This window comes from Arachis duranensis, chromosome 7, assembly GCF_000817695.3.
Source record: "Arachis duranensis cultivar V14167 chromosome 7, aradu.V14167.gnm2.J7QH, whole genome shotgun sequence".
Taxonomy (NCBI): domain Eukaryota; kingdom Viridiplantae; phylum Streptophyta; class Magnoliopsida; order Fabales; family Fabaceae; genus Arachis; species Arachis duranensis.
This window is the reverse complement of record NC_029778.3, coordinates 61,252,796-61,265,220: the sequence shown is the minus strand read 5'-3', so window position 1 is coordinate 61,265,220 and position 12,425 is coordinate 61,252,796. Positions and strand designations below refer to the sequence as shown.

Sequence of the window (12,425 nt, the reverse complement as noted above, 5' to 3'; positions counted from 1 at the left end):
TTGATCTTTTTAATTGATAAAAATTTTTGTTCTCTATGATCCTTTTGTAAAAAAAATTTAATTCTATAAATTTTTTGTACCGTAATCTTTCGTATCATAATGTCATAACAACATTGATATAGTTTTCAAATATTTATATTCCTGGATAAAAATCCTAGTTCTCATATTAGTTTCAGGATTTACTAATTTCTAAGGTAAAATAAATCGTCATACTATACGTGTTATCGGATCATTATTAATTATAATCTAAAGAAAAATGTATACAATTTATCGAATAAATGTTTCACACTTCACATTCCTTGAAGTAAAAACGATATCTTTCACTATGTACCTATATTTTTTTTTTCTTTATGTAATTAAGTATTTATGGTTTAGTATTCATGTCCTCCTAAAGCATATAATGTGTTCACACCAAACAACAGAATAAAATTTGACATCTTATTGAACGAGCTTATCATTTTGTTGGTGCGAATTGAGCTTCGATCAAACCACGGTATTTGACTTGGAGTAGCTCTTGAACAAGGGGATGAAAATATGAAATAAGTCATTCTCGACATAAACGTGTTATGTTGGGTACTAAGGTCAAAAGCGGATAAGGTTTTGAGGATCGGCAATCTACGTTTCATCTCTTTTCTTGGATTTATATTAAACCAATAAAAATATTTGCTAATAACCATCGAAATTGGTTTTTTAAAAATTTTAAATTGCACATTTTGATCTTCAATAATTTTTTATTATTTTAGAAGTCTTCGAGACCAATCGACCTCTTTATAAGGATAAAGAAATTAAATTATTTTAAAAATATAATACTTAAAACTTTTAAATAATAAAAATTTATTAAAAACTAAAATATTTTATCTGAAATTCGATGGGAATATTTGGGATATATTCTACGTTATTTTTGCACTTATTAGGAAGTTTAATGCATATAAAACCCATGCATTTGGATACGATTATAGATAAATGTATGTAATAGGACAAAAAGAGCAATTGAAAGCAGTCCATTTTGGATTTTGGTAATAAAAAGTTTTCTTATGGCGTTTCTTAAAGAGTAAAATAGTTCCTATAGATAAAGTGTTTCGATTAGGATTAATATCGCGCCTATAACCGAATTAAAGAATTATGCTATAAATATCCGAATTAAAAAATTATGCTATAAATAAAAATAGTGATGAACTCAAAAAATTTTAGTTAACGGGACAAAAATATACTAAAACAAATTTTGCTAAACATTGATATATTTATATTTTGAAACTAAAGTCATATATATAAATACCTAAAAAAACTAGATCTATATATAAAACTTGAAAAATATATTAATTTAAAATCATTAAAAATTAATTAAAATAGTTTCTTCTTTTTATTTTAAAATAGTTAAATAATATTGTACTTTATATATGTTTTTAAATTTAAGTTTGATATATTGTCAATTTAATGAGTATTACCAATTAATTACTTGGTCAATTTTAAAAAATATATGATTAATATTTATTAATGTTGAATTTGTTTATTTATTTATTTTTAATTTTGATACTTATAATAAGATAAAATTATTTCATGCTAAATTTGATAATATAGTTTTTTTTAACATAAATTCCAATGGAGTAAAGATAATATAATAATGGGACTAAAATGTATTGATAGATATGTACTTATTAATTTGTTTACAAACTTTTAGTGGGGGCAAGTGTCTCCTTCCTTCTCACCTAAGTCTGTCCTTGAATAAGAATATTATGCAATAGTATGGATATTCATGATTTTCTCTTGGTACTAATTTTAAAAATTTCTATTTTATTCTATCTGAATTTCTATTTAATTCTCTCTGTTCCTTAATAAAATATCATATCAAATGATGTTTTTATTGAACATAATGCTGGCAACGATTAGAATTTTCTATTGTAGTTTAAATTCAAGTCACATTCTTTGTCATAATGCTCTCCCAATATTTGATGGTGCAAACGGATATTGGTGAATTCTTTGTGTTTGGAAGTCGTGAAATGCTAGAGAAATTTTGGAGGCTCAACGTTTTTGGGAGGTCGCTTGGGGACTGATTGATCACAATTTGACATAGTTCCGACTCTGGCAGTAGCGCAATCTAATGACAAATTGGCCAACCTACAAAATAGTATTCCTGCATCGTTACTAACTAGATTTTCAACCAATAGTACCAGAAATTACTCAACATATCATTTCAGATTGAGAAATTAAATTACAAGAAACAATGTCCAAATTATAGCAATTACAATACATCATAGAACTAGAAGAATTAGTAGATTTCAATTTTGAATTTTAAAGATAACAGTAATAAAAAGAATCCATGAAACTTACAAATTAATCACAATTTCAAAATCCAGATCCAATTTTAATGAAAACTACATACAAAGTAGAACTTCAAATCTTAAATCCAAAAATTCAATCAAAATTTCAAGGTTGGGTTCCTGCATCATCAATCACAATTTCGGATATGACAACACAAGTAATTCAACAAGTAGAAGATTTAGAAGCATATATAAAATTACCTACCACGATTGCAATTGGACGATATTGATGTATGAGCAATGGATGGCACCACTATAGGCAGGCAACAGTGATGGAAAACTCATTGCCAGAAGCAGCGCCAAGGACAGCGCCATCGCGATGGAGAGGTGGATGATGCAGGTCAAGAACCGGCAGAGATGAGGGTGACACGTGTAGCGACCCACTTTCTAGCATCTCATGATCACATTAGAAGCTAAGCATTACTAACTTGCTTTCCTTGTCTTTAACTAGTATTTATTATATGAGCCTGGTTCGTTGTTAAAATATAGTTATTTTGCGGGTTGATTTTTAGAAAACATTGATTGATTCATCAGCACAAGCACACAATGATAATAAATTTACTGAACCTTACCTCGCCGTGTTAGCTTATAAAAACCAATTTCCTCATATAGCTCGCTTTCTTCCTAGTTTTTGATAGAAAATGTCTTATAAATCATAATATATATAATAAATGAATCTTCATTCCCGAATTAGGAAGAAGTTCTTCACCTTGACAAATTTAACACGGTTGTGAAGAGGAGGAAGAGATAAATACTTTAATCGGTTTAGAGTTTTCATTGGAGTTTTTAGAACTGAAAGATTGGACCTCAGAAGTTCGACGACTACGAAGTTTTCAACTTCTCTCTCTCTCTCTCATACGAAGAAAAATAAAGAAAGCATGAGATACTTCTCGAGATTATATACGAAGAAAAAAAAACAAGCAAGAGGTGGTTGGACATAGTGAGGCCGTGGGAGTTATAAGGATGATTCATCAAAATTAATAATAAAATATCATTAAAGAGATAATTATTAAAACAAGATGTAAATAAATATATGAGCAACTAGTATAAATGATACTAGTAATTGATAAGCCAAAAAGTTGATAAGCTCGTATATTGACAAGTGCACCAAATTACTCCTAGAAATACGACATTGAGTGGATGTCATTCCCACGAGGATTAATGGATTGAATCAAGCAATGTCTAATTTAACCTCTAATTAGATCAAACAAACCTTGATATGAGGATTGTGAATCTTGAAGTAGAATCTTGAATAACAAAGAACAATGAATAAGAATGCTTGTTTGTGAATAAGAGAATGCTTTTGAATTTGGAGAAGTAATCAGTGAATAAGATGTAAAGACTTCGGAGATGTTTAACTTTTAAAAAAGGTAATGCTAATGTTTTCTTACTTTGTCTCATGCAAAAATATTTTCACGAAAAATCATTTATAACCAAATTCTAATTTCTTGGCAATTCAATTTCTCTTAATTTAATTAATTGCAATGCCTTGGTCAACTAATTAAGAGAAGATGTTAAGCACAGTTTCAATTTAAAGCCGCACAACTTTCAAAATACTATTCCTAATCAAGTTGAAAATTATGAGAAAGAGTTTCAAACTAATTCCGATATTAAATTTTTCAAAGTAATAACAGAATCCAAGATAGAATTGGAATATTTTTCAATATTTCTAACGATTAAAGATGAAGAACGAGATTCAATTTTGAGAAAGAATAAAAACATGAATCAAAATAAAGAAAACACTTACATTACCAATCTATAAAATCAAACAAAGCTCCTAACAATAGAGGAGGTTTAGTTACTCATCATAGAAAAGAAAAATAACCTAAACTAATGAGATGAGGGATGCATGAATGCAGGATGTGAACCTTCTTCACTTATTTATATCCTAGCTTCCTAACTTTTAAAATAAAGAAACTAATCTTATCTTCTTATCTCCAAAGAATGAGATAAGAACTTATTCAAATTCAAAACAATAATTCAAATCTAATCTAAAACTAAATCCTAAAAACAAAATCTTATCTTTTTATAAGAAGTTATGATGAGTGGATATTTTATACGCTTTTTAGTATTATTTTTCTAGTGTTTTTAGTTACATTGTCTTAAGTTTTATTAAGTTTTAGTAGGTTTTAGTGAAAAATTCACTTTTTGGATATTACTTTGAGTTTTTGTATTTTTCTTATGATTTCAGGTAAAGTTTGGCTGAATTTGGCAAGTTTTGGCAAAGTCTGATTCAGAGACAAAGAAAGAACAACAGACGCTGTCAAATCCTGATCTCCTTGCACTCCAACGAATATGTCTTAAGCTACAGAGGTCCAATGATGCATTTTCAACGACGTTGAAAATCTAACTTCCAGAATTTTCTAACAATATATAATGGTCTATACTTGTCTTTAGAAATGAATGCCCAAAATGGGCGTTAAACACCCAAATCACCCCCTTTCTAGCGTTCAACGCCCCAAGAGAAACAAGGCCAGCGTTGAACGCCCAAACTTGGTGTTCAACGCCACCAAGGGAGTACAAGGCAGTGTGGAGAACCCTTAATGGGCGTTCAACGCCCATTCCTCAAGTTGGACACCAAGCTTAGGCCAAAACACTTACTAAAGTGGGCCCAGACGAGGATTTCGCACCTTTAGCATAGTTTATTTCATTTTTTTAATTTTTAACTACTAGATTAGTATATAAAGGAGAAGATCACCCATGTTTAGGATCTTTTTCCACCACTTTCGAATTACAAACTTTTTTCTCTGTAAAGCATGAGTAACTAAACCTCTTAGATTAAAGTTAGGAGCTCTGCTAATTCCTATGGATTAATAATATTACTGTTTCTATTTCAATATATGTTTGATTCTATTCTATGATGCATTTTTTGTACTTCATTCTTATCAATCTGGGTGGAACTGGAGTATGATCCCTGATTCTACATGAGTTCTTACGAGTCTTTGGCGGGATAGTATTGAGCTACAGCTTGACAGTGCATCATAGGTTCCAAGAGAGTATCTGGGCTAATTGGGATATCTGACATATAATCTCGTTAGTCGTGGGTAAATGAGGTCTCTGTGGCGCTAAGGCTAGAGTCATAAAAGCATCATTCTTCGATTCGGAAGATCTGACCTTGTCTGTGGCATTTTGAGTAGGATCAATGATACACCAAAAATTGGTGAATTAAAAATTATGAAAGTGTGTACGTTGCAAGTATAGTTCTTAACTCACCGGAAATCCACTTATCAATTTAAAAATATGTCACAGAATTCAAATTTTAAATACTGTGAGTATGAATCCCAGGTCGTCTCCCAACGAGTTGCAGAAAGGTGTGCTATTTTATTAATCAGATATTTTCAAAAAGGTTTGAGTTGAATGACAGGAAATTAAATTGATGAATTTGAACAATGTAAATAAAAGCCTTGACTGGGAGTTGGTTAGTTGGAGTCCCTATTATAATTGGAATGCTCTCAGGATTAATTGATAATTAAAAGTTATTCTGTTTGGTTATCCTTTACTAGGCAAAGGAAGGTCAAACACGTTGGAATGCTACGTCTGTTCACAAATTGCAACCCACTTAATTAAAAGAGATTGGTGTTAGTGACTAGAAGGCAATCCAACAGTAAACCCAATTACAATCTTTCTTTCAAGCCTTCCAACTCAATTGGTTCCTTTCAGTAAACTCCCCATCAAGTTAGAGAACTACTCACTCATTGTAAATAATAATTCCATAACATATGAAAGGGAATCGAAAGAAGACATGATTATTGGAAGGTAAAATGGATTAAAATGAAAGAAATAATTCTTGAATTAAATAATCATAAAAGTATTCCAATGACAAAATTGAACAAGGCAAAGAACATGGAAGAAATAAACCAAGTTAAGAGAACAAACTAGAATGACGAAGTTTTGATGAGGAAATAACTCTTCTCAATATCCCAATGCAAAAGTAGTAGAAATATAATATCCTAAAAGTATCAATTGTGTAGAGAGAAAAAAACCTAGAGGAGGAGTAAAACTAGATCTAAAAAAAACTCAAAACTGTGTAGAATGAATGTTTTTTTCTCGTTTCTGCATGTTCTCTGGCTCTACTCTGCTGTTCTGGGCCGGGAACTGGGTTAAAACAGGGCCCAAAACCGCTCCCAACGAAATCTGCAGATTATGCAGATCGCGCATGTCACGCGATCGCGTCGTCCACGCGGACACGTCATTCGCGTTTTTCCGTGCCACGCGTTCGCGTCGTCCACGCCTCCGTGTCACTTGTGCTTTTCCTTTCCGCGCGGTCGCATGAGCCATGCGGCCGCGTCACTGCGATTTTTCCTCTTCCGCGCGAACGCGTGAGCCATGCGGCCGCGTCACTTCTCGCTGGTTGTCTCCTCAATTTCTTGTGTTCCTTCCATTTTTGCTAGCTTCCCTTCCAATCTCCAACTCATCCATGCCCTATAAAGCCTGAAACACTTAACACACAGATCACGGCATCGAATGGGATAAAGGATAACTAAAATGCATAATAAAAAGTCTCTAGGAAGCAGTTTTCAATCATGTAATAATTCCAGGAAGGAAATATAAATGCATGCTAAATTAATGAATAAGTGGGTAAGGATCATGATAAAACCACGTAATTATACACAATGTAAACCATAAAATTGTGGTTTATCAAGATTGACAAACTAACGGTTATTTTGCTCCTTAGATCAGGTACTTTTTACTAGTTTTCTTTTTATTGTGTTTCGCGTTTTCTTATTTTCAAAAACTTCTCAAAAACTTTTTATTTTTAGTCATCGTTTTCTTTTGTTTAAGTCTTATGTTAACTTTTAAGTTTGGTGTCCCGTTAGTTTTTGTTTCTTTTCTGAAGTGTTCAAAAATTGTTCTTGTTTGTCTTCCTTTGTGTTTGAACTGTCCTTGGTATTTTTTTTTGTTTGATTTCAAAATTTTTAAGTTAAGTGACTTTTAGGGTTTCTCCTTTCAATTTTTTCAAAAATTAGTGTCCTTGATTTCAAAATCCTTAAGTTTGGTGTCCGTTTAGTGTTTGTATTTTTAATTTTTCAACTTTCAAATTTCAAATTCCAGGTTTTTTTTGTTATCCTATTTTAATTTAATTTCAAATTTTAAGTTTGGTGTCTTGCTAGTTATCTTTTTGCTTTTAATTATTTATCATATCTTTTCTTTGCTTTCTTTGAACTTTAAAATCTTGTTATCCTATCTTGTTTTAAATTTAAATTCAATCTTTAAATTCAATTTTCAAACTTCAAACTTTTAAATTCAAATTTTAAAGTTCAGTAATTCGTTTGTTTTCATTATCATTTTCTCGTTCTAGGACATTTCAAGCAGGAACAGATAGTCTGACATAGAGGCCCCCACTTTTCCTTTGCTTTGCTTCTTGTTTGAATACGCAGGAATAGAAAGAATTTACTATGGATCAAATGGAGAGTGCACAACCAAGAAGGACTTTGGGGTCTTATATAGCCCGCATTCCAAACTTCGATAGAAGAAGAAGCATTTGTATACCCCCTATTCAAGTAGCGAACTTTGAACTCAATGCACAGCTTATTACTCTAGTGCAGCAAAACTGCCAATTCCAGGGACTCCTAGAAGAAGAGCCCATGGAATTCCTTGCAGACTTTATACAGATTTCTAACACAGTACAAGCCGAAAGAGTAGACCAAGATGTCTATAGGCTGCTGCTTTTTCCATTTGCTATAAAAGGCCAACCAAGGTGGTAGTTGGATACTTGATGAGCGGATAATTTATACATTTTTTGGCATTATTTTTAGGTAATTTTTAGTAGGATCTAGCTACTTTTTAGTATATTTTTATTAGTTTTTAAGCAAAATTCACATTTCTGGACTTTACTATGAGTTTGTGTGTTTTTTTGTAATTTCAGGTATTTTCTGGCTGAAATTGAGGGACTTGAGCAAAAATCTAATTCAGAGGCTGAATAAGGACTACTGATGCTGTTGGATTTTTGGAGTTACAGAAACCTAAATGGCGCGGTCTCAATTGCGTTGGAAAGTAGACATCCTGGGCTTTTCCAGAAATATATAATAGTCCATACTTTGCTCGAGTTTTGAGGACGCAAACTGGCGTTCAAACGCCAACTTCCTGCCCTATTCTAGAGTTAAACGCCCAAATTGAGTTACAAGCTAGAGTTAAATGCCCAAACTGGCACCAAAGCTGGCGTTTAACTCCAAGAAAAGTCTCTACACATGAAAGCTTCAATGCTCAGCCCAAGCACACACCAAGTGGGCCCCGGAAGTGGATTTCTGCATCATTTACTTATCTCTGTAAACCCTAGAAACTAGTTTAGTATAAATAGGACTTTTTACTATTGTATTGATATCTTATCTTTGGATCATTTTTTGATCTTTTGATCACTTTTGGGAGGCTGGCCATTCGGCCATGCCTGGACCTTTATCACTTATGTATTTTCAACAGTGGAGTTTCTACACCCCATAGATTAAGGTGTGGAGCTCTGCTGTTCCTCGAGTATTAATGGAAAATAATATTGTTCTTCTATTCAATTCAAGCTTATTCTTATTCTAAGATGTTCACTCACACTTCAACATGATGAATGTGATGATCTGTGACACTCATCACCATTCTCAATTTATGAACGCGTGCCTGACAACTACTTCCGTTCTACCTGCGAAAGCTAGAGTGTGTATCTCTTGGGTTTCTAATCAACGATTCACATCATTTCCCCTTTGACAATGGGGCATCTGAATCCGAGATTTGAACCTTCGTGGTATAGGCTAGAATCAATTGGTAGCATTCCTGAGATCCGAAAAGTCTAAACCTTGTCTGTGGTATTCCAAGTAGGATCTGGGAAGGGATGACTGTGACGAGCTTCCAACTCAGGACTGTTGGACGTAGTGACAGACACAAAAGGATCATTGGATCCTATTCCAACACAAGTGAGAACCAACAGCTGATTAGCCATGCGGTAGCTGTGCTTGGTATTTTTCATCTGAGACGAGAAATCCAATAGTTGATTAGCTGTATAGAAACCGTAGAGGACCATTTTCACTGAGAGGACGGGAGGTAGCCATTGACAACGATGATCCCCAACATACAGCTTGCCATGGAAAGGAGTTCGAATGATTGAATGAAGACAGTAGGAAAGCAGAGATTCAGAAGGAATAACGCATCTCTATACGCTTATCTGAAATTCCCACCAATGAATTGCATAAGTATCTCTATCTTTATTTTATGTTTATTTATCTTTTAATTATCAAAACTCTATAACCATTTGAATCCGCCTGACTGAGATTTACAAGATGACCACAGCTTGCTTTAAGCCGACAATCTCCGTGGGATCGACCCTTACTCACGTAAGATATTACTTGGACGACTCAGTGCACTTGCTGGTCTGCTGTGCGAAGTTTTGAAGGGACGTGCGAATCATGATATTGTGCACCAAGTTTTTGGAGCCATGCCAAGGGATAACAATTTTGTGCACCAAGTTTTTGGCGCCGTTTCCGGGGATTGTTCGAGTTTGGACAACTGACGGTTCATCTTGTTGCTTAGATTAGGTAATTTTCTTCTTGTTTCAACCTTTATTTTATTTTCAAAAAGTTTTCAAAAATCTTTCAAAAATTTTTTCTTCTTTTTCATTTTTCCAAAATAGCTTTCAAAAAAAAACCAAAAAAATAATAAAATCATAAAAATAAAAAATATTTTGTGTTTCTTGTTTGAGTCTAATGTCAAATTTTAAGTTTGGTGTCAATTGCATCTTTTTAATTTTTCTCAAAATTTTCGAAAATTCATGCATGTGTTCTTCATGATCTTCAAGTTGTTCTTGATGATTTTATATGTTTGATCTTTAATTTTTCCTGTTTTGTGCCTTTTCTTGTTTTTCATATGCATTTTAGAGTTATTAGAGTCTAACCATTGAACAATTCTAAGTTTGGTGTCTTGCATGTTTTTCTTCTCTTAAAAATTTTCAAAAATAAGTCTTGATGTTTATCTTGATCTTTAAAGTGTTCTTAGGTGTTCATCTTGACATTCAAAGTGTTCTTGCATGCATTAATTATTTTGATTCATAATTTTTATGTTTTGCTTCAAATTGGTGTTTTTTTCTCTCTCTTTATTAAAAATTCAAAAATAAAAAATATATCTTTCCTTGTTTTACTCATAAATTTCAATTTCAAAATTCTATCTTTTCAAATCTTTTTCAAAATCAAATCTTTTCCATTTTTCTTTTTGTAATTTCGAATTTTTTTTAAATATTTCAAAATCTTTTTTTATTTTGCTTTTAATATTTTCAAAAATTTTAAAAATTGATTTTCAAAATCTTTTTCTTATTTTTACTTCATATTTTCGAAAATCTTACTAACATTTAATGTTTGATTCAAAAAAAAAATTTCAAGTTGTTGCTTGCCTATTAAGAAAGGTTAAATCTTTAAATTCTAGAATCATATCTTTTAGTTTCTTGTTAGTTAAGTAATCAACTTTAATTTCAAAAATCAAATCTTTTTAATTTCTTTTTCAAATATTTTTCAAAATGATTTCCAATCATATCTTTTTCAAAATCAATTTCAAAATCTTTTCTAACTTCTTATCTTTTCAAAATTGATTTTCCAATCTTCTTCAGTTAACTAATTAACTTGTTGTTTGTTTTACTATTTCTTACCTTTTTCAAAACCACCTAACTAATTTTCCCTCTCTAATTTTCGAAAACTCCTCACCCTTTTTCAAAATTCTTTTAATTAACTAATTATTTCAAATTTTAATTTTAATTTTATCTATTCTCTTAATTTTCAAATTCTAACTAAATTTTGAAATAAAAATAAAAATATTTTCCTTTTCCTTTTAATTATTTTAATTATTTTCGAAAACTCTCTCTCTCATCTTCTTCTATTTATTTATTTAATCACTAACACTCTTCTCCTCTTCTTATATTTTGAACCCTCTCTTCCCTCTCTGTGTTCGAATTCTTCTTCTTCCTTCTGCATTCTTATTCTTCTTCTCTTCTACTCACATTAAGGAATCTCTATACTATGACATAGAGGATTTCTCTTCCTTTCTGTTCTCTTCTTTTTCATATGAGCAGGAGCAAGGACAAGAACATTCTTGTTGAAGCTGACCCTGAACCTGAAAGGACTCTGAAAAAGAAGCTAAGAGAAGTTAAAGCACAACAATTCAGAGAAAACCTTACAGAGAATCTCGAAAAAGAAGTAATGGCCGAACCTAACAATAATAACAATGCAAGGAAGATGCTTGGTGACTTCACTGCACCAAATTCCAACTTCCATAGAAGAAGCATCTCAATCCCTGCCATTGGAGCAAACAATTTTGAGCTTAAGCCTCAATTAGTTTCTCTGATGCAACAAAATTGCAAGTTCTATGGACTTCCATCAGAAGATCCTTTTCAGTTCTTAACTAAATTGTTGCAGATCTGTGATACTGTTAAGACTAATGGAGTTGATCCCGAGGTCTACAAGCTTATGCTTTTCCCTTTTGCTGTAAGAGACAGAGCTAGAATATGGTTAGACTCTCAAACTAGAGAGAGCCTGAACTCTTGGGATAAGCTGGTCATGGCTTTCTTAGCCAAATTCTTTCTTCCTCAAATGCTAGCAAGCTTAGAGTGGATGTTCAAACCTTCAGGCAGAAAGAAGGTGAATTCCTCTATGAAGCTTGGGAAAGATACAAGCAACTGACCAAAAAGTGCCCTTCTGACATGCTTTCAAAATGGACCATCCTGGATATATTCTATGATAGTCTGTCTGAATTGTCTAAGATGTCATTGGACCATTTTGCAGGTGGATCTATTCACCTGAAGAAAATGCCGGCAGAAGCTCAGGAACTCATTAAAATGGTTGCAAATAACCAGTTCATGTACACCTCTGAAAGGAATCCTGTGAGTAATGGGACGCCTAAGAGGAAGAGAGTTCTTGAAATTGATGCTCTGAATGCCATATTGGCTTAGAACAAAATGTTGACTCAGCAAGTCAATATGATTTCTTAGAGTCTAAATGGATTACAAACTGTATCCAACAGTACTAAAGAAGCATCTTCTGAAGAAGAAGCTTATGATCCTGAGAACCCTGCAATGGCAGAGGTGAATTACATGGGTGAAGCCTATGGAAACACTTATAATCCCTCATGGAGAAATCATCCAAATTT

At 32.5% G+C, this 12,425-nt stretch overlaps 1 protein-coding gene and 1 non-coding gene across 2 annotated transcripts in view; one reads left to right on the top strand and one right to left on the bottom strand.

The window, feature by feature from the left end:
- The window catches only part of LOC107459251 (zinc-finger homeodomain protein 2), a 12,483-nt gene extending 7,918 nt beyond the window's left edge, over positions 1–4,565 (top strand). Inside the window, exon 2 of the mRNA XM_052252115.1 lies at positions 4,510–4,565. Coding sequence (XP_052108075.1) covers positions 4,510–4,550 — 41 coding nt within the window. The 3' untranslated portion in view covers positions 4,551–4,565. The remainder of the gene's footprint in view (positions 1–4,509) is intronic.
- A 7,312-nt stretch (positions 4,566–11,877) lies between these two features.
- LOC127740973 (small nucleolar RNA R71) lies at positions 11,878–11,985 on the bottom strand. The gene has a single exon (XR_008001828.1). It is a non-coding gene; the product is annotated as a small nucleolar RNA R71 (small nucleolar RNA).
- Between the last annotated feature and the right edge of the window lie 440 nt (positions 11,986–12,425).